This window comes from Sorghum bicolor, chromosome 5, assembly GCF_000003195.3.
Source record: "Sorghum bicolor cultivar BTx623 chromosome 5, Sorghum_bicolor_NCBIv3, whole genome shotgun sequence".
NCBI lineage: Eukaryota > Viridiplantae > Streptophyta > Magnoliopsida > Poales > Poaceae > Sorghum > Sorghum bicolor.
The window spans coordinates 38,712,819-38,736,551 of record NC_012874.2 but is presented as its reverse complement, the minus strand read 5'-3'; the positions used below and the strand labels follow the sequence as shown (position 1 = coordinate 38,736,551).

Here is a 23,733-nt window from a genome sequence, read left to right as displayed (position 1 = left end):
CCTCGACCGTCAGAGCCCGCTCCCTCAGCAGCACAGCCTCTTCTGCGGCCTTCCTTGAGGCCTCACGAGCCTCGACCAAGGCAGCCTCCCTCTCCTTCTTCTCCTCCGCGAGCGCCAAGAGCTCTTTATAAGCCTTGAGGAGTTTCTCCTGCGACTCCAGGAGTTGGTCTTTGAGGATGGGGAGTTGCTCCCAGCCACCTCTCGTGGCATGGATGAAGCTCGACTTAATGCGGGAGGTCTCTTTCAGGTCATGCGAGCCGGTGATCGAGCAGTTAGAACACAAAACCAAAAAGTTCTATAAAAATTAAAAGACTGAGCAATACTTAGAAAGTAAGCCAGTGCGAGCCTGTTGTTAACCACGTCAGACAGGAGCCCCACCGTGTGCTTCATCCACAGGCGAAGCTCCTCGACGTGTTCCCACTTCCCAGCCTCCTTCTGATCATCTGGGAAGATGTTGGGCTCAGACAGATCGGTGGAAGCCCGGATGCGGATCCGATCGGGGCACCAATTCTCCATCTCCTGGTCGGCCCGCGCCTTGACGCCATGGATGAGCTCCTCGACGGTCTCGAGTGACCCCCCGTGGCGCAGGAACAAGTCGACAAGGGAGGGCAACCGCCCATCATCATCCACCGTCTTCCAGGTGCCGGTTTCGTTGCCTCCGCCACTGCCCGATGTCCCAACCTCGTCCTCCTCGGCGGTAATACGGTCCTCCCACGACCGACACTCCCGGAGGAACCCCGGAGCGATTCCGTCCATGCCGTAGATCGTCCTCCTGATCTCGGACTCGGGGTCGACGGGGGTGCGCATCAGCAGGCAAGCGCCACCACGCTGTCCGCCCGCCCCGACTCTACTGGGATCGCGGCGGGCGCTGCTGGACGGAGCCACACCGGGGTCGGTGGGCCGAAAACCGGCAGACCCTCTTCCTGGTTCCTGGACTCTTGCGGTGCCGGTAGCACCGGTTGGGGCAGACTGTGAGGAGGAGGCTCGAGCGGTTCCTCCGACGGCTGGCCCTTCCGCTACTGCTGCTCCTCAAGCTCCCACGGCTCTTGTTGACGGCCCTGCTCCTGTAGTTGCCGCCGCATCTCTTGCTCACGCTCCTCCTCCTCTTTCTTCTTCTGCTCCTCGATGGAGCAAAGCCCGGTAGGCCAGGGCGTCCGTCTCGTGACGAGAGAAGTTTGGGCCTCCTCGTCCATAGGACGGACATCCCTCGAGGTCCCGTCGCCGCCAGACCCATCACTTATGGTAATGGGATCCCCCTTGACCCCCAATTGGGGAGGCTCAGGGGCTCCCTCCTGCCCTTGGGGCTGAGGCGCCTCGGCTCGTTTTGGCGACGATGGGGCAGACTCACCCGCCAGGGGACGGGGCGGGGCACTCTCGGTACCAGTCGGTGGTTGAGGGTCGGAGGAGCCTATAAAATGAAAAACAAAGGTCAGTCATTATGGTGGTCGACGTAAGAACAACACAAATCCCATAGCAACGGGAATAAACAACTAACCTGAATCCTTGGAGGCTGCTCCCACCTTGAGCCTTTTCACCATTGAAGGCTGGGCCTGCTCAACCGTCCGCTTCAACCTGAGGAAAAAGAAATGGGCGTGAGGGAGACCGTTATACGAGAAAACACAAAGAAATAGGAGGATGAGAATCACAGCATCGAAAAACTTACCCCACAGGGAGCACGGCCCGCCTGCCGGTGCCTCGAACGACAGGCCTCGAGCCGCCCCGCGTCGAGAGTCCAGGCCCCTCGCGGGCAGGCGCAGGCCTTGGTCCGGCATCTCCCACCTGGCGAGCGCCAGGGCTAGCGCTCCTGCGTCCAGTCTCTCCCTTTTCGAAGGCCACGGCGCGGCCACGGGTCAATGGCCCCGTTGCCTGGGACTTAGCCTGGCCACCCGCCTTTGGTGCTGGGGGAGGTTGGTGGCACGGGGCGGCACGACTCGGCGCGGGCGTGGGAGGGGTGTCAGCGCGGGGGCGGTGAGATCCGCCTGGCCCTTCCTTTGGAGCTCCAGTCTGCGGGGCGTCGATGTTGCCTCTAGGTGGACCCTCGGGGATCCGCTCGAGGCGAGACGCCATCCCCCCGGAGTCGTCGCTGACGTCATCGCCGTCTCCGCTGCCATCCTCACTGGGGGATTCTTCTTCAGGCTCCCCCCTCTGCCTAGACTTGGCTCGACGCGCCTCCAGCGATTGGCGGTCGAGATTCTTCTTCTTCTTCTCTTTGTTCTCTGAGTCCTTGGCGGACTTCTGTTTCTCAGCGGACTGGCGCCGCTTATCACGGTCGACCTCGTCCTCCTTTACTGGAGGCCTTGAGGACCGGACATCGATCTGTCCCTGCCAGAACAAAGGCAAGCTTAAAAAGGGATCGAAAGAAATCCAGAATCAAAAGCCATATACAAGAAAAGAACATACCAGGTCGATCGAGCCCGCATCAGGCCTCATGGGGAAGCCATTGATGTGCTCCGGCTGGAAGTCGCCGGCGACGGCCGCACGGACCCAGGCCGCGACTTCATCGTCCGCCGGAGCCTCTTTGGACATCGGACACGCCTCGAGGTCCCAGGACGAAGCGCCGGGCCCCATCTCGTCCATCCTCACCGGCCAAGACATCAGTGGGAGAACTCTCCGATGATGGACGGCCGAGAGGACGAGAGCGGCAGACAGGCCCTCCAAGCGTAACTTCTGCAGGGTGTCGAGGAGGGGGTCGAGCCGCGACTGGTGGACTTGGACGACGCCATATGTCCAGTTCTCCGGGCGCTCCGTGATCAGGCAGCCGGTGCAAGCAGCGAAAAGACCGTCGTCGTTCCTCAGATAGAACCACTGGGAGTCCCACCCAGCGTGGTTCGATGACAACCCCACCAGGATGTACTCGCGTGGCCTCTCCGTCTTCCCCGTCTTCAGCACCAGGTTCGGGCACCCGGCCCGCACGGGTTTCCTGACTCCAGCGACTCTAGCAGGAGCGTTGAAGAGCTCGCCCCTATAGAGGTGGAGCCACAGCTCCCAGTGGGGCATCATCCCCAAATAACCCTCACACACCGCGGCAAAGACCGCCGCGACATTGATGGCATTTGGGGAAAAGAGCTGGAGCTCCACCCCGTAATGGTGGCAGAGCGCCCGCATGAAGCGGCTCGGAGGAGCGCCTAGGCCGTGGCGGTGGAACTTGGCGAACGAAACCACGTAGCCCTTGGGCGGCCTGGGCTCCCGGTGGTCCGCTGCCGGTGCGATCCACTCCGGCGATGACAGCGATGTGCGGTGGCGCAGGAGTCCCTCCCTCTTGAGCTCCAGCAATCGGCGTTCCGTCATCGACGCCGGGCGCCAGGCGTCGGCGGCGACAAGTCTCATGGGCATCTTGGGTGGAAGGAAGGCGGACTCGCTACTACTCGAGGGGGCGCGTGCGCGCGTGAGATGGCAAGGGAGCTAAGGCAAGAATGGAGGCAGAAGGTGGAAGGGAGAATGGCGGCAAGGCCACAGGATATTTATAGGCAGCGACCCACCAACGGACAGATCTGATAAATGAGGTAACTCCCCCCATAAATGCGCAGCCTAACGGTCCCTTTCCTCCTCACAGTCGGGGCGCTCCGAATTCTGCACCGATACAGTGTCACAACGGCTCCCGCCTGAAAAGACGTGCCCAACGGGCAGAAAGGCGAACCGCCACGGCCTCTTCCTTCCCTTGTAAGCCAAGGCATGCACCCACAAAAGCCTCGAGAGGTCGCAGGCTGACCCGCCGAAAGGGTTCGACAGTCGATCTCGAGCACCATAGTCAGGGATGCCCAGCGAGTGGTCGAAAATCGAGGCCCGCCTCGAGAACTCACTGGGGATGTCCGAGGTAGGGTCGAGACAGTCGAGAGGAATCCCCCCGACGGGAGGCATCGAGGCACTGGACTCTATCGTACGAGACCAGCATCCCCAACCACGTCGACCCCACTTTATGAGAACGCCTCCGGGCTACAGCTGACCCCCTCGAAAGGGGCACAGGTTCTCACTTGGACTACCCGTTAGGAGCTCAATCCGGGGTGGATAACGCTCGCTCTATCGAGAGTACGTCGAAACCTCCTGCGCAAAACGAGCCAACCAGAACCTTCCACCACTGGTGTCGACAGCGTTTCTACGAATTAGGCAATATAACCCTCGAAGGAGTCAAAAACTCCTCCAAGGGCTCGGGGGCTACCCCCGCGGGGTCGCTCGCGCGCCCCCATGGAAATTCAACCGCAAAATAAAGCCTCCACTCGAGCGCCAGCGCTCGAATGGAGACTCGGGGGCTACTGTTGATGGTATCAGTATGGGGTATCCTAACTGATGTACATAACGAGATTGTCTGTACGCAGGTCGAGGCCCTCAACTCGACGCTCTAATCAGACACACGTACAGTCATCGATGACCGCAGCCTCGAAGATGGAAAAGGCGTCGAGCGAATCGATCAGGGCTCGAGCACCAACTACCGTCAAATACGGAAACAGGCTCGAGCGAACCAGGAGGCGTCAAGCGCAAGGACGCCGCCCACCGCCAGACGCGCGCACGGGAACCAAGGCATTTAATGCGCCTATCGCGTTTTCACCTAACACGCCAGTCACGGGAAGCGTCATAGGGAACAGGCACCTGTCCCATCATTCTTTTTGCAGCCTTACCCACCAAACAACCCAGAGCATGTCAGGACGCGGGAAGCAAGGATGGAACATCTAATCAAGACCCCCTCGAGACATCCAAGGTCAACGCTCTGGATAGCAAGGCGCTACACGGCGTCCGACCCTCGACCAGACATGATTCCTTCCTGGGGAAGGGTTGGGCGTCGTGTGACAACACTGCAACCACTCCGACGTATCAGCCACCATGACGTACAGGCGTGCAACATATAAACTAGTCCAAGACGGTGCACAGAGCAGGATATAGGGGCACGCGTAATCATCATCAAGCTACCAGGATGGGACGGCTCCAGACCACGCCGGTATGGAGGCCTCGAGTAGGTCCGTGCGCCATGCCTCTATCGACCCCTACTCTGACGCCTATACTTGTACCCTAGGCTTTTTCTTGGAACTATAAAAGGGAAGCCCGGGAGCAGACACAGGCATGAGGCTAGACAACTCTCATACGCAGTAGAGCTTCCACACTCCATCTCTTTCCATACCTCACTTGTATTCACCCCTGTACAAGCACTTAGGTGCAAAATAATACAAACTCTCCTCCCCCGCTAGACGTAGGTCCTTCTCTTGCCCGAACCAGGATAAATCTTTGTGTCTTTTTGCATCACCATCTAGGAAAGGGAGTACGCATACAAATTCACTCATTGGTGTGACCCCCCTTGGGGAAAACACCGACACACATGGCAAGCTCCTAAGGGTCTACACAGCTTGACCACACTCAATGCTCATAAGCAGTAAAAGTAAATGTATGGCTCTGAGTCTACCAAGCATGTATGTATGGCTGTGGTAGGAATTTAAACTCTCATCATACAGGAACTCATCATGTGATGTTTTAAAGATTTTCAAAGATAAAATTCTCCGAAATTCTAGCAACTCTAGGAACAGATAAACAAGAGCTCAACCTTCCCATATCATATCCGTTAACAACTTAGACTTCAGATCAAGTTCTCTTTCCACAAGTTCATGTTTAGAGCAAGGTTTAAATTATAACAGTTATGTCTGAACTAGAGAGAGAACTCAAACTTGAAAATTAGGCAGAGCAACTATTCATCATATCCATGCTAGAGTTTTATTAAGATTCAGTTTAGCATAGCCACTTTATTTATTTATTAAGCACACTAAGCAAAAGGTATATATATAAGCACACAATCTTTATTTGGTTTTTAATGATTATGTATATATATTTTTTATTTTAATATAGTATAAGTATAAATGTGGATAGAAAACTTAACGGGATAAATGGGAGTGCTCTCCCTCAAGCTGAATTTTGACGTAATTTCTTCTCTGATGTAGCTAGCAGGTTGTTGAGGTGTATTTGAATGTCGGTGGTACCCTGACAGCGATTAGGATGTCCTCCGTCTGCTAGTCTTCTTAATCCTTGAATTCTGTGGAGCTCAAATAGACAACAAAGCTTTGTGGAACTGATTAGGTGTTAGCATAAATATCTAGCCTTTATCATGTTGAGCCTCCTCAATAAATGCTACTTTCTTTGGTAGGATCACAATTTTATATTTATATTTTCATTTTTATAGAACAGAACAATATTTTTATTATTATTATATTTATTATTTTTATGCCACCACAGTGAATGTACTTATGGGTTTTATGCCACTTGTATACTCACATGGGGCTTACTGGTTTTAACATTTTTATTTTTTTTCTTTTCAAAATGATATGAACCTGATTAACTGAACTAGATATTTTTAAGAAAAAATAAATGATTTGAAAGAAAAGGGATAACTACCAAGTTTACCTCTTGGCAAGGCGTTCGGTGTTTTTAAGTCCTCCGAACGGGACTCTCCGTTTTCTCAGTCGTCCTGGGATTCGCTGGATGGTGTAGTCTGTGGTTCCAGCGGTACCTCCTCTTCGCGTATAACTATCTTCTCTCTCCATACCTGACTTGGTGCTATGGTCTCCTTAGGATAGTTCTGTTCAAGCTGTATGTCTTTAGACCTTACCACTTCTCCTTCGTAGTCTGCCCATCCGTCCTTGATGATTTGCCTCTTCTGGTTGCGGTTGCGTCGTCTTCTTCTTGTCCTGACATACTTAAAGTCTTCAACTATATAGTTAGGGTCAGTAAATAGCGGCGTACCTTCTCAGAGGGGAAGTGCATGTGGACTTCTCTGGTTCCAATGTAGATGATTGCTTGAACGGTGCTGAGGAACGATCTCCCATGGATGATGGGTGGATCATATTCGTCTTCTCCCATGTCAATAACCTGAAAATCTGTATGGATAAAATGATCGTCTATTTTGACAAGGACATCAGTTACTATACCTTCAACCTTTCGGAATGTCTGATCTGCCATCTGGAGCTGAATGTATGTCGGTTTTAAGGGCATGGTTCGGAACAAGAGCCGATAGGTGACTGCGGCCATTATGTTGATGCCCGACTTGGTGTCGCAAAGCGTCTTGTAGAAGTTGTATCCATTAATGGAGCAATGGATGCTTGGCATTCTAGGGTCGTCCTTCTTGGTCAGGAATGGTGACTTAAGTCGACGATCTTGACCTCCTTGTACTGCAGTGACCATCTTAGCAGACTCGGTCCACACTTGCTTGTTCCTGTTCCTCCTGTTGGTCCTCTTTCTTGATTCATGTCAGGATTGCTCTGGAATTTGTGTAGTCTTTGTTGGGCATTCTTAACGTCACTACCAAAAGTAGACTTGGTTTTCTAATTCTCATAACGGCGCCAAAAAATGCCTAACCTATCCCTCATGCCATTTAAGCCAAGATGTCATCCCTAGCATGACATGAGAGACGCGGTATCGAAATATGCAATTGCTCTTCTAAATGAATAATAAATGAGATCTGCAAGCGCACAGATTAATACCGATGTAGCATTTTAACTGGGAAGTATTCCAGGTATCGTTATTTATATTTTTACCACTAGGAGGGGATTGCTAAACATCAATGTTGATTATGGAATGGAATATAGAATTGAGTATCTATCATTGCATGTATAATTGAGAGCATTTATCTATCTCTTTTATACAGGGATAAATGTCACATAAAATATAGATAAAGTTTGAATGGTGACAAAGATAATTAATCTGATCAGCATAACTAGCCACATATAATAATGATAAGCACCTCAACAGATATTCTAGCAAGTCATTAGAATGGAATTAGAACAAACTACAAGAATATTTCCTAAGTTATTCTTAACTATAAAGTCTAGCATATCATAGTTAGTGCAATTTATACTTGGCAATCACTGCGAGACAGGACTACGCCCATGCATAGTGATATTATCAAGGAAGATGAGAAACATAGCAATCACTCCCCTGTAATAATGTTGCTCTGCCTGCCCTATACATGGGAGGGGGACTATATAAGAATCAATGGAGCTGTCACCACCACGAACTACCCCGCGATCCGGCATATAGGGTACAATCGTAGATAAATACGGTATAGGCACCACGCCTACACAATACTTATCATTTACCAACTGTACACATGGATGAACGCTATACGATCCTAAACATGTATATAATTCCAATCTAACTAAGCAACGCATATAACTATGATAAACTAAGAACGATATACTTGCAAATATAAAAAAGTAGAGCAAAGTCATAATCAATATATTGAAGTAGAACAAAGGTATATTAATAATATTGAGGATCAATGATGAACAAATGAAGAACAGTAGAGAATTACCAAGAATCCTCTTGACAGATCCGGAAACCAATCGAAGATTGACTCCTTCTAGTTCTAATCCTATGTAGCTATGCTAAACTAGAGATCTAGTTGATGTGGTGGCTCTAGGGCTTGATCAGGGACTTCTTCTCCTGAGATGGATAAATGAATTAGGGTTTCTCTGGTGTCCTCTCTTCTAGGGGCCAGGGGGTCTGCTTATATAGTCCTTCCAAATGAATGTGGGCCGTCGGATCAAACCGACATTAATCAAACAGTTTTCCTTAATCCTTTAGGTCGGTGGAGCATGATTGGCTCTCAGGCCAGGGTGGGCGCCCAAGGGGGGAGGGCGGGCGCCCTACCCCCGGGTCCGTTCGGTCTCCCGCTCGTTCCCGTGGCTTGTGGACTCTTCTAGATGTTGGATAATTGCGGTGCACGTTAATATCTCTATGTAATCCCAACATGTGGGCCTTTCCTCCATATTTCCTGATAACCCCCTGTAGAAATAAACAAACACCAAAACTCGTAGAATTCTGTCAGATAAAACCCTAAGTCTGGGTGTCGGTTGCATTTGGATCCTTTTCTCTATTTATTTGTTGATTATATTTGATACTTATGGACCGTCAACACTTGCCCCTCTCTAAGTGAGAGAGATATCACTGGATCACTCAAGTGATTGGATCAACAAATGCATGGCCATGCTTGGGTTAAGTGTTAACCCATGAGTTGAATGAAATATCGTGTGGCAAGGGAATAACATGTATATGTATGTAGTGGTTCGTCTGATATGATCTTTGCATACGTATAGGAGTTGTCACACCTTGCTAGAGGTCGTTGTCAACTATTGGGCGAGTAGGAGTACTCGGCCCATGTCTATATGTATGTGAACCCATAGGGTCGCACGCTTAAGGGGCTGCAAACCTAATTCGGGCTGGACTCAAATTAGACAAGGCTTAGGATTTCTAATTGGGCCCCTGATTAGGGGCTGATTGGAGGACGCCTATATAAGAGAGGGAGGTGGCGCGGCCAGGGTTAATACCATGGCATTAGGCAGCCGCCGCCGCTCACCCACGCTCATGCCTTTTTGCTCCTTGTGGACTTAGCAGTCCGGACACACAACGCTTCTTCCCCGCACGTGTGGGATACCTCAGCGGTGCTGCATGTGGAGCATAAGGACGAACCATGGGAGAGGGATTGGCGTGGTGGATGACCACGCAGCTGCACGACACTGCTACTATGCGCACAACTACACCGAGTCGCTTCCGTTGCATCTACGCGTCTAGTGGTAATCCCGTGATCTATAACTTGCAGTCGATCCTTGTTTATGAGGTCAAAATTTTTGATTTCTAGCTAGCGTAGCATCCTCATAATCCTTCAGTTTAGACATGCAACATTTAAAGATCAGAAAAAACTTCACCCTGTACTCCTAGAGCATGGGAAGTACCACATACCGGCAGCAGGCTACAACCTGAACAATGAGGAGAAACATGCAATGTGTGTGTGGTTGAAGAATTTAAAAGTTCCATCTGGTTTCTACTCCAACATAAGGAGTCTTGTGTCGATGAAAGACCTTACACTCACCAACTACAACTCACATGATTGTCATATCATGCTGACCACTTTTCTTCCTATCGCCATCAGGGCTATAAATCCAGTGTCCTTAAAGATGGAAATCACATGGTTATGCTACTTCTTTAATAAGATATCTGAGAAGGTAATTGTCCGTGATGAGTTAGAGTCCCTACAAAATTTGTTGCAGAGACATTGACCTAGCAGGAGATGTGCTTTCCCCCATCGTTCTTTGATATCATGGTACATATTGTTGTTCATTTGGTGCCTCAAATAGAGGCATTGGGTCCCATGTATTTCCATGAAATGTGGACGTATGAGCGTTTCATGTCCATATTGAATGGCTATATGTCAAATCATGCTCACCTGGAGGGTTCCATGATAGAGGCGTACACTACAGAAGAGGCCATTAAGTCTGGAGGACCATTATGTAATAATCTCCTAAAAGACCAGGTATTAATTGGTTTGCCTCCATTGCAACATGAGGGAAGGCTTGATGGACACGGGAGGATGGGACAGAAATCATTCATCCCGCTAGATTACAACGGAGTCCTAGAGGCACATTACAGCATAATACCACAACTCATAATAATGGACCCATTCATTGAGTAGCACATGAAAGAGCTTCGTGAGAAGAATCTAGGATGCACAAATAATTGGGTACACAAGGAACACAAGCGTCTATTCACCACATGGTTAAAGGATTTGGACTTGATAGAGGAATAAAAAACCATCAAGATTTTAGCATCTGGACCATCAAGCCAGGTCACATCATGGCAGAGCTATGACATTAGTGGCTTTTCATTTTCCACCAGCTATAGGGACACCAAGAGCATGGCACAGAATAGTGGTGTTCGATGTGAGGCTATAGATGATGCAACTAGTGAAACAACTACATACTATGGGTTCATTCATGACATATGGGAGGTAGAATATGGTCTACCTTGCAGATTCTAGTGTTTCGATGCCGATGGGTTCAAGATAAACATGTCACTGGGATCTATGGCCAGAGAGTTCTTGACCAAGGTTACAAAGATGATCCGTGGATCCTTGCTAACCGTGCCGCACAAGTCTTCTATGTGGAACAAATCCTAAGGATGAAAAGAAAAGTACCCAAAAGCCAAAGCACGTAGCTATCCCTCGAAAGTAATAAATTATAGGAGTTGATGGTGTAATGGATTTGGAGGATGTTAATCAGTTTAGCGAGATGTATCTTTTTACAAATTTTCAAGAGAACATAAAAAATATTGAGAAAAGTATCCCACAAACCTCATTACCATGGGTGCACCACGATGGACAAGGAAGGACTATATCACGCTAGATTTTATTTGTTGTCGTTACTCATGTAACTCATGTATCACTTATCATGTGTACCTTATGCTACTCTTTCTTATTAAGCAACATGTTTACATTTCCCATTTATTTTATACCTTATACTATTAATTATTTAATAAACCATTAATTACATATTATTTAATTTTTGAAACTAACATAATGAACAAACCCTTAATTACTAAGTAAATTAATTAACAAAGCATTCCTTTTCTATTTTATGATATTTTTACAATTTATTATGGATTATATTATTTTTGAAACAATCATAATTAACAAACCATTAATTACTAAGTAAATTAATTAACAAAGTACTCCTTTTGTATTATATAATATTTTTACAATTTATTGTGAATTATTTATTTTTTGAAACAATCATAATTAACAAACCATTAATTACTAAGTAAATTAATTAACAAAGTACTCCTTTTCTATTTTATGAAATTTTTACAATTTATTATGAATTATTTCATTTTTGAAACAATCATAATTAACAAACCACTAATTACTAAGTAAATTAATTAACAATGTATTCCTTTTCTATTTTATGATATTTTTACAATTTATTATGGATTATTTAATTTTTGAAACAATCATAATTAACAAACCATTAATTACTAAGTAAATTAAATAACAAAGTACTCATTTTCTATTTTATGATATTTTTACAATTAATTATGGATTATTAAACTTTTGAAACTAACATAATTAACAAACCATTAATTACTAAGTAAATTAATTAACAAAGTATTCGTTTTGTATTTTCTGATATTTTTACAATTTATTACGGATAGGGAATTAATTAGTTAACAAACCCTAAGGACAGGGATTATTTAATTCCATGTATCTGTAGAAATTAATTACTAACTAAATTAATTAACAAACCCTAAGGATAGGGAATAACTAACCTGAATTTTGGAGGAAATTGAAAAAACATATTATACATGCGGCTGTTAGTGAAAACTGCCTATATAAATATACTAGTACTAGTGGCCCGCAAAGACCGCCGCTTCTACAAATGTATTAGTACAGGCGGCTGTCCTACAGGGTCGCCTCTACTAATACATTTGTACAGGCAGCGTTAATGACGTCTGCCAGTGTAAATGCTTGGTACATGCGATCGTCAATGACGACCGCTCTACTAATCTGCTCCAATATATACCCAAGCATGGGCCATGAAAATTTCAAGTTCCGGTGGCACGAGCTTGATGAAACCGACGCCTTTAGGCTGCCGAAATCCGCCGCCATGCCACCATCTCTCGCCGGACCACTGGTGTGCGCAACTGTCCATGCTGCTGGCCAGCCTCCGCGCCACCGCTGCGAGCCCGAGCGCCGCCGAGGGGAGCCAGAGCACTGCCGCCACCGCCACCGCGAGCCGCTGCGCCGCTGTGACCTCACCGGACCTCCACGCCGTCACCACGAGCTCACCACACCTCCGGGCCACCGCTGAGGTGAGCCCGTGCGCACCACCGCATCCAATGCCGTGCGCGCCACCATCTCCGAGGTTCGGCGGCGGTAGCCGTGCGCGCCGCCGCCCCTCCCAGCACCGGCGGTAGCCAGGCAGGCCTTGTTGGGCCCTGTTGGGCCTGGCAGGCCACCCTAGCAGCCTTTTTTTTACTTTTTGTTAATTAATTAGTAATTATTTGTTTGTTAATTAATTAGTAATTAATTATTTGTTAAGTAGGGTTTCTTAATTAGTGTTTGTTAGTTAATTATTTGTTAATTGACTATTTATTTATGAATTATTCGTTTAATTAGGGTTTGTTAATTAGAGTTTTGTTAATTATTTGTTAGGTAGGGTTTCATAATTAGGGTTATTTGTTAATTTTTGTTAATTAATTAATTAATTATTAATTATTTATTTTTTAATTAGTGTTTGTTAATTAGTGTTTTGTTAATTAATTATTTGTTAAGTAGGGTTTCTTAATTAGTGTTTGTTAGTTAATTATTTGTTAATTAATTAATTAAATATTAATTATTTGTTTAATTATGGTTTGTTAATTAGAGTTTTGTCAATTATTTATTTATTAATTATTTGTTAAGTAAGGTTTCTTAATTAGGGTTTGTTAGTTAATTATTTGTTAATTAATTAATTATTTGTTAATTAGAGTTTTGTTAATTATTAGTAATTAATTATTTGTGAAGTAGGGTTTCTTAATTAGGGTTTATTAGTTAATTAAGATATGTTTATACTTGTATTCCATGCAGATGAGGACTCCATGGAATGTTGAAGCTAGATAGAAACACCAGGATCCGATACCTCTGGATCCGACACTTATAGGAGCCCGAGTGTATCACCACGTGAATCCCCCAGAGCTAAGAAGGATCATCTAGAGTTGGAACATGACCCGACATACGAGCCTCAAGCTGATCCGGATGATGATGAGGTATATATTGTAGTAGAGTGTTTATACGAGAGAATATATATGTATGTACCTAACAATTGAATTGACAACGTGTTTAGAAGGACACGACACCTCAAACGTCTGGGACATCCTCCGAGCTAAGAAGTAAAACAAAAAACAGTGATCGAGCACGATGAGGCAGAGGAAGGAATAGATTTTTAGAAGAAGTTTATAGGATTATAGAGTTAAGTCCGAGCGGAGAGCCCCTAGCACCTCAGGCACTACCTAAATTTAGGGCCGCATGCAATCAGATTTTTAGTAAAGGAGGAATTTGATATCACTTGGAATGACTGGAGTATGGTGCCAAAAGTGAAAAGGACCACTTGCTGGAATCGCTTGTGCACTCGGTTTATTTTCCTGGAGGGTATAGATGATTTGGCCAAGGGTTATGTCATGAAGGAGTTGACAATATCATTTTGGGGCTATAGGCACGATATGAATAAAAAGTGGTTGCAAAAGGGATGGGACCCGATGAAGCGGTACCCTATCACAGAGGCTCAGTGGGCACATTTTCGCGTGATGAGAGAATCGGACGATGCAAAGGCTAAGAGCAAAGCCGCCTTTGAAACTCACGAAGAGGAACAAGTATCACCACCACCTTGGCACTGGTGGTTATAAGGCCAAGATTACTAAATGGAGGGCAGAAGGCGATGCAAAGAGGAGAGAGGGCCATTTGGCATTGATCGATATACTGCCTGAAAGGAGTGCAAATTGGCTTCGCGCCCGGAAGGCAAACACTAAGAGTGATGAGATGTCCTGTCCCGATGAGATTAGAGAAGTTGCCGACAAGGTTTTGGAAGCATCAAAGCTGGAAAAGAAAGGCACCTTCAAGTAACAAAGGGAGAGGGACATCCTTACCCATGCTCTAGGTAACCCCAAGCTTCCAGGACATGTACGGGGATTCTCCTCCAGAAGTAGTGTTGGCAAATCTTAACGCACACCGGCTAGAGTAAGATATGACAAGTATCTAGAAATGGTGATGCCTAACCAGCACTGCTTAAATGCAAGCCTGAGCTGTTACTAGGATAGGGGTGTCAGGCTACCCTGACAATAGCTCCAAAAATGCTAAGCAATGCTAAACACTAGTGGTGACGCAAGACGTACCTAGGGTAACTCTGCAAGCGCACAGGTACCGCTGTAGCAATTCAACCGTGGTGAGTATCCGCGGTGTTGTAATTTATAGTTCGCTCATGGAAAACGGACTAAGATTCTCTAATAAATATAAGGATGGATATCCAAGGTTTGTGTCTACTCAATCTAAGTTCACTAGGGCTAATAGGGGGGTAAGAATAGCGTTGGGTATTTTAAACGCAAACAGAAAAATCCGCAAGCGCACGGATACTGATGTAGCTTTCACCCGAGAGTATTCCAGAGTATCGATTTTCCACAGGGAACGTGAGTGTACTAATTAAGATTCAAGATCGCCCAAGGATAACTATATAATTATTTTTGGTGGGAAGCGAGGAAGTTTCTTTAGAGTTCTCTAGTTGATCTAAGAATCAAGAATTACTTCAAAGATTATTTATTTCGAGACATCAGAACACTAACCACAGAAAGAGATGAGAAGGGGGCTAGGAAGCTCTGACTACGGTTCTACAAACACCGATCCGAACGAGGTGGGATACGTTGACCGTTAGGGGTGTCACTACCCTAGGGCAACCACAACAATACGTAGGATTGGGTGTAATTCCATGTAATTGCAAGACTACACACCACGTCTAATCTATTAATTACTACTCTAGCGTTATAAAGACTAGAGCACTTGATGCAAGCGGGAATCCAATAAATAAGTTGAATGTAAATAAAAGTAATTAAAGAACTTAGAAATTATGAATTAAAGAACTTGGAGAGCGATGAAGAACGAACCAATAGCTGCAAAAGTACAATGTTCAGGAAGATTCGACACATCCGGCTCCTCCTCCGCTCTCCTCTTCTCTCTCCCTATTTTCTAGATTACAACTAGAACTAACTAGAACTCGAACTAAATGAACTAGAACTAGAACTAGACGAACTAGAAAGATCCTCTCTACTTGGATGAATAATTGAAACCCTAGTTTGATTCTGTAGAAGAGGTATGTTCTCCACAGGCCAGGAGGCCTGGTTATATAGCCCTTCCAAATGAACGTGGACCGTCGGATCAAACCGACCTTAATCGCACGGTTTTCCTTAATCCTTTAGGTCGGTGGAGCATGATCCGCGAGGCAGAGCCTGATTGACTCCTGTAGCTGGGCGGGCGCCCAAGGGGGGAGGGCGGGCGCCCTGCCCCCGGGCCAGATCGGCCTCCTGTTCGTTCCCGTGGCTTCTGAAGTCTTCTAGATGATAGAAATTGGCGCACACGTTAATATCTCTATGTAAACCCGACGTGTGGGCCTTTCCTCCATATTTCCTGATAACCCCCTGCAGAAATAGACAAACACCGAATCTCGTGGAATTCTGTCAGATAAAACCCTAAGTCTGGGTGTTGGTTGCATTTGGATCCTTTTCCATGATTAGTTGACGGTTAAATGTGAGCATTAAGGACCGTCAACAAGCTCCCCCAAGCTTAAACTTTGCTCGTCCTTGAGCAAAGCTAAAATCAACAAGAAAGCAGGGGTTGCTTTTATGCCTCTTACTATAGGGTTTTTAAGTTATCAATAAGGTCTTAAGTGATTGAAAAACAGAACGATCAAGTCAAGCACTATGTCTCAAGTTCTTCTGTCTTACCTTTGTTCTGTAGTTTTTTTGTAAGTTTCCAAAATAAAACTGAGGCATTTGTCTTCTTCTCAAAAGATATATAAGCAAAGATTTAAAAGTTGTAGCATACTTACTTTGCATTTTGCTATGTCAATGCTCGGAGCAAGGGAGAGGAATGTCATACTCCTAGATCAAGACCTTTGACCTTTTTGAAAAGTTTGTCATCTCTTACTGGCATATTGCTTATTAGAGGGACCATGGGCTCTCATTTTTTTCTTTCTTTTTCAGTCTCTCTCTCTTTTTTCAAGTGGGCACCAAGTACCCCTAATTCTACTATCGGACACGTGTCCATTTTTTTCCACTCAGGTGGGTATCTTTGTACCCATAATTCTACTTCGGACACTTGTCCATTTTTACCTCTCCTGTCACTCTTTTTTTTCGAATTAAATTTTTGCATAGTCCCATGCCACTAACGCAATAATATTTTGGAAGAGTGAATCTTTTTGTATTTTTAAAACAAAAAGATCTTGATCTTTGGAGCATGATAATTCTCTCAACAAAACTACAAGGATTAACAATGGCTTGAACAAAGCAAGTGCCCACAGTTTTAATATTTATATCTTATAAGACTCTAGGTATTATGTCAAACAGGATCTCTTTTTTTTGAATTTTTAGATTTTCAAAAGATAAAATCTCCAGAACTCTAGCAAAACTTGGAACAAGTTAAATAGTAGCTCAGACCTTCTCATATCATGTTTGTGCATTACCTAGACTTGGATCAAACTTTCTTTTTATTTTATTTAAAACATAGGATTATACAAAACTATTGTATATTACTCAAAAGAAAAACTTTGTTTGGTTTCATGGTTATGCATTTTTTTATTTATTTCCAAATACTAGTAAATAAAACCAAGAAAGAAAAGTAATACTTATCTAGATACACGTGGGGGTGTCTCCCCCAAGCTGGATGTTGACATAGTCGTTCACTCTTGTGGCCTACATGTTTGGTCTCACTCTTCTTAAGTCTCAAATCCTGCACAATCCAAATAGACAACAAAACTCGTGGAGCATATTAAGGGTTAGGTAATTATCTAGAGCTTATGAGAGCTTAATGTGAGAATTCTATGAACTCAATCACATCAAGTTCCTCTACCAGGTTGTTTTGAGGCTCGAGATAGGTTTTCAAGCGTTGACCATTTACCTTAAAAGTGTTACCTATGTCATTTTGGATGGTAATGGCTCCATGAGTTGAAGTGTCAATAACCTTGTATGGTCCATCCCACTTACTTCGTAGCTTACCATGCCCAAAGAGCTTAACTCTTGAATTAAATAGTAGAACCTTAGCTCCAGGCTTAAACTCCTTGTGCCTGATTATCTTATCATGCCATCGTTTTGTTCTCTCTTTATAGATCCTTGAATTGTGGTAGGCTTTCTCTCTCCATTCTTCTAGCTCAGATAGTTGCATCAGACGATTCTCGCTAGCGAGGTGGAGATCCATGTTCCATTTCTTGAGTGCCCAATGAGCTTTAAACTCTACTTCCACAGGCAAATGACAAGTTTTTCCATATACAAGTTGATAAAGTGACATGCCTATGGGTGTTATGAATGCAGTTCTATATGCCCAAAGTGCATCAAGAAGTTTGTTCTTCCACCCCTTACCCATCTCATCTACGGTCGTTTGTAAAATATTTTTGATTTGTTTGTTAGATGTTTCGGCTTGACCGCTAGTCTGAGGATGGTATGGTGTTGCGACGTTGTGTCAAACGTGGCTAGGTACTTCCGGATGATTTTGTCGATGAAGTGGGCACCTCCATCGCTTATAACTATCCAGGGTATACCAAAGCGAGGAAAGATTACATCATGGAACATTCTCATGGCATGTTTTGAATCAGCTGATCGACAAGGTAGGGCTTCTACCCATTTGGACATGTAGTCCACAGCTGCTAAGATACAATCGCAATTCCCGGACATAGGGAATGGCCCCATGAAATCAATGCCCCATACATCGAAGAGTTCTACTAGAAGATTATTTGTGAGAGGAATTTCATTTCGTGACTTGATATTCCCATGTTTTTGACATCGGTGGCATCTCCGGACAAAGTCCTTTGTATCTTCATACATCGTTGGCTAGAAAAAGCCACTTTGCCAAATTTTAGCATGTGTCCGGAATGCTCCATAGTGTCCTCCATATGGCGAGGCATGGCATCTTTCCATAATTTGAGTAGCCTCCGCCATAGGAACACACCTTCTCAAAAGTCCATCAGTGCAGACTCGGAAAAGATATGGCTCATCCCAAAGGTGGAAACGACTATCGTGAAGCAACTTCCTTTTGTTTGTACCAGGTGGCACATATCCTTTTACTATAAAGTTTATGATGTCTGCGTACCATGGATCTGAATGTGTTATCTTAAGAAGGGTGTCATCCCTTAAGTAGTCATATATGGGAAGCTCATCATGTGTTTCCTTATATTGAAGCCTACACAAGTGGTCGGCTACAGAATTCTCTACTCCCTTTCTATCTCAGATTTCTATGTCAAAGTCTTGGAGTAGAAGAATCCATCGAATTAGACGAGGCTTAGCATCTTTCTTAGTGAGGAGGTACTTGAGAGCAGCATGGTCTGAATAGATGATTATCTTTGCCCCCACTAAGTAAGATCTAAACTTGTCTATAGCAAAGACAATAGGCAAAACCTCTTTTTCAGTTGTAGTGTAATTAAGTTGTGGTCCAGACAGGGATTTGCTAGCATAGGATATGGCATAATGCTTTTTATCATTGGTTTGTCCTAAAACGGCACCAACCGCAAAATCGCAAGCATCAAACATGATCTCAAAAGGAAGATTAGAATCAGGTGGTTGGATAATCGGGGCTGAGATGAGTGCTTTCTTAAGAGTTTGAAAAGATTCATGACACTCATCACTAAAAATGAAAGGTGCATCCTTAGCTAGGAGACTAGTTTGGGGTCTAGCAATTTGAGAGAAGTTCTTGATAAATGTCTATAGAACCCTGCATGTCCCAATAAGCTATGGATTCCTTTCACATTCATGGGAGGTGGAAGTTTCTCAATAACTTAAATCTTTGCTTTGTCTACCTCCATACCACGTTCAGACACTTTATGTCCTAGCACTATTCCTTCCTAAACCATAAAATGGCATTTCTCCTAGTTCAGGATTAAGTGCTTTTCTTCACATCGCTGCAAGACTCTATCTAAATTCTCCAAACAATGATCAAAATTTTTGCCATAGACGGTAAAATCATCCATGACAACCTCCATGATCTTCTCAATCATGTCCAAGAAAATAGACATCATGCACCGTTGGAAAGAAGCTGGACCATTGCACAGTCCGAACGATATTCGTCGGTATGCATAAGTTCCATACGGGCATGTAAAGGTAGTCTTTTCTTGGTCATCTGGGTGGATTGGGATTTGGTGATGTCCAGAATAACCATCAAGGAAACAAAAGAAAGAGTGGTTTGCAAGCCATTCCAACATTTCATCAATGAAGGGTAACGGAAAGTGATCTTTCTTTGTAGCCTTGTTGAATTTTCAATATTCAATACACATACGCCACCCAGTGACAATTCGTTGAGGGATGAGTTCATTCTTCTCATTCCTAATGACCATCATTCCTCCTTTCTTTGGCACTACTTGGACAGGGCTAACCCACTCACTATGTGGCACATGATAAATAATCCCAGCATTGTAGAGTTTGAGGACCTCTTTCTTAACAACCTCTTGCATAGCATTGTTAAGTCTCCGTTGTGGTTCCCTTGAAGGTCTAAAATTGGGATCAATAGGAATACAATGAGTGCAGAGAATGGGACTAATGCCCGTGAGATCTTCGAGAGAGTAGCCAAATGCTGATCTATGCCTTTCAAGAACAGTGACAAGCTATTGTGTTTCATAATCAGAAAGCTTGTCACTGATAATTACTGGATTTTTGGGGTTGTTGTGCAAAAAGACATATCTAAGGCCACAAGGAAGAGGTTTTAATTCTACCGAAGGAGGTGAAGGTTGTTAATTTTTGTCTAGCTCAACGGGTTCTAGCAACTCTTCTTCTTCTTGAACAAGGTGTTCATGATTAAAGAATGGTTGGGCCATCTCCTCTTGAGTCAGCATTAAGATCTCCTCAATAGGATCTAGTTCAGGTTTGGGTTCCACTATTGTGTTAATTGATCTAACAACAGGAACAACAATAGTGGAATTCCCAACCATGAAGTCTAAATGACCTCGATGTAGTTGTTCTTGTAGAAGTTTCATGATTGATCTGCCAATCAAGAGAGGAATCTCTGGTATATCAAAAATGTCAAAATCTAGACATAATCTAGAGTCCTTGATTCTAACAGGAACTGCCCTTAATACCCCATGGCTTTCTAGAATTAATCTAGATGGACTTTGTAAAAGTTTCTGAGATGGGTTATGGACTCGTTGGGATAAAGAGTGTCAGCTAATTCCTTGGAAATAACATTTATCCCAACATATGGATTGTAGTGGACCTTCCTAGCGGACCCTCTAATTTGGCACAGAAGAATGGTTGAAGGAGTGATGATTCGAGCTACCTCAGGAGACAGCTCAGCTTCTGTTAGCCATTCATAACTTAGAATAGCCGAAAGGCTTTTGATGTGTTCTATGTCAACAGATTCTACTCTTAGAACGGATTGAGTGGTCCCTGCTAGAGGTCGTGTTTGGATAGGAAAATTCGATGTGTTTCCATAATCTTCAAAAAGATCTTCCTCGAATTCAAAGGGATGCTCTAAAGGTGGTGGTTCATCATCCCTTAGTTGGTTTTGCATTCCCTTATCAGGAGGTTTCTCTACAACCAAATTAATAGATGGGTCTGGTGGAATTTCTAACTCGGTTGCAAGTTCCTCATCTTTTCGTTTAGGATGAGGCTCGACTTCTTTTTCTTCTTCAGGAGACTCATCATAAATGCCTGTGTAAGGGGTATTTTCAAGGATTCTCTTTAGGATAGCTCTCCCCTCATCTGTGAGTTTGTGTGTGAATGTGCCTCCTGAAGCAATGTCGAGATGAAGAGCAGCTTCCTTGTTTAGACCACGCTAAAAGTGGTAGTACAATACATGGTTAGGCAGGGAAAGGTTTGGACCGGAATTGCTAAGGCTTGTGAACCTAGCCCAAGCTGCTCCTAAAGTTTCCTTCTCGCTTTGTTTGAATGTAAGAATTTCGATTCTAAGGTCAGCGATTCGAAAAAGTGGGAAGAAAGCGAGACAAAAGTTGTCCTGAAGTTCATCCCAATTTCCATTAACGCCTCCTACAGAATGAGCATACCACTTTTTTGCTCTTCCCAGAAGGGAGAACGGAAATAATTTCCATTTAAGGGTCTCTTGTGTCATGCCGGAAATAGATCGGCAAGAGCACAGCTGCTCGAATTCTCTAAGGTGGGTGTATGGATCTTCATCTACTTGCCCAGAGAAGGGTTGCTATTGAATCATGGCTATTAGATCATGGCCGAGGTCATAGCCATCTGTAAAAATTGGATGTGATGATGGTGGTGAATCTAATAACTCGCCCTTTGGAGCAAAGAATTTATAGATAGGAGTGAAATCCATGTGGTATGGTGAAAATGGTAAGGTGAGTGTGGTAAAAAAGGAAAAGAAAAAGGATACACAGACGACTTGGTTCGAAACTAGCACAGCGCCGTTGCCCAGAATGATTGATGGGTATTTTAAACGCAAATAGAAAAATCCACAAGTGCACGGATACCGATGTAGCTCTCAACCGGGAGTATTCCAGAGTATCAATTTTCCATAAGGAACGTGAGTATACTAATTAAGATTCAAGATCGCCCAAGAATAACTATATAATTATTTTTGGTGGGAAGAGAGGGAGTTTTATGAGAGTTCTCTAGTTGATCTAAGAATCTAGAATTACTTCAAAGATTATTTATTTCGGGACATCAGAACAATAACCACAGAAATAGATGAGAAGGGGGCTAGGAAGCTCTGACTACGGTCCTGCAAACACTGATCCGAACGAGGTGGGATACGTCGACCGTTAGGGCTGTCACTATCCTAGGGCTACCACAACAATCTGCAGGATTGGGTGCAATTCCATGTAATTGCAAGACTAAACACCACGCCTAATATATTAATTACTACTCTAGCGTTATAAAGACTAGAGCACTTGATGCAAGTGGGAATCAAATAAATAACTTGAATGAAAATAAAAGTAATTAAATAACTCAGGAATTATGAATTGAAGAACTTGGAGAGCGACGAAAAACAAACCAGTTGCTGCAAAAGTACAATGTTGAAGAAGATCCGACAGATCCGGCTCCTCCTCCACTCTCCTGTTCTCTCTCCCTATTTTTCTAGATTACAACTAGAACTAACTAGAACTAGAACTAGATGAACTAGAACTAAAACTAGATGAACTAGTGGGATCCTCTCTACTTGGATGAATAATTGAAACCCTAGCTTTGATTCTGCAGAAGAGGTATGTTCTCCAGGGGCCAGGGGCCTGCTTATATAGCCCTTCCAAATAAACATGGACCATCGGATCAAACCAACCTTAATCGCACGGTTTTCCCTAATCCTTTAGGTCGGTGGAGCATGATCCGCGAGGCGGAGCCTGATTGGCTCCTGTAGCTGGGCGGGCGCCCTGCCCCCGGGCCCGATCAGCCTCTTGTTCGTTCCCATGGCTTCTGGAGTCTTCTAGATGATAGAAATTGGCGCACACATTAATATCTCTATGTAAACCCGACGTGTGAGCCTTTCCTCCATATTTCCTCATAACCCCCTGCAGAAATAGACAAACACCAAAACTCATGGAATTCTGTCAGATAAAACCCTAAGTCTGGGTGTTGGTTGCATTTGGATCCTTTTCCATGATTAGTTGACGGTTAAATGTCAGTATTAAGGACCGTCAACAAATAGGAAGATAGAATAATAGATAAGTCAGATAAAGGTAAGTAAAGATAACTGGTAGCGAGCTAGCTAGGTGGGAGGACAACCAGTGAGTAAGGACTCCTATGTATCTAACTCTACTTCTATGTTATAAGCCTAATCAATGTAAATGACTCAACTAGACTAGTATCCATACAGTCTTGTGTGGTGGAAGTCAACTGCAATAGGAGGACAAAACTCCTATCTAATCATACTTTTGTCTTATGGGCGCCTACACACCGTACCTGACGTGAATAGAACCTACTGGGAAGCAGAGGCCTGTCACGCTTCGCCGCCGCCCGCTAACACGTTTGATACGATGGCATCCACTAATAAGTGCTAGCCTAAGCACCTCGCTTACACAAGTCTTATAACTTCAACTATCATGTAAATAGCCAAAGCCCCTAATGGTAGTGAACACACATAAGGTGTTGAAGGCACTAATCTAACTAAGGCAACTACACTAATAACACTAAGACACAACACTACTACAAGTATAGTAATGCACTAAGCAATACTCAAAGTAAAGACTTGAAGTAAATACTCAGTAATGTAAAGACAACCTATATTGATATAAAGAATGTACTACAAGA

The 23,733-nt window shown here is 44.5% G+C and overlaps 1 protein-coding gene across 1 annotated transcript; it reads right to left on the bottom strand.

Annotated features, from left to right (window-relative positions):
• LOC110435929 (translation initiation factor IF-2-like) lies at positions 1,345-2,067 on the bottom strand. Its single transcript, XM_021462038.1, has 2 exons — positions 1,664-2,067; positions 1,345-1,408 (listed from the first exon to the last, which is right to left on the bottom strand). Exons 1-2 carry the CDS (start codon positions 2,065-2,067, stop codon positions 1,345-1,347), a joined length of 468 nt encoding a protein of 155 aa, XP_021317713.1.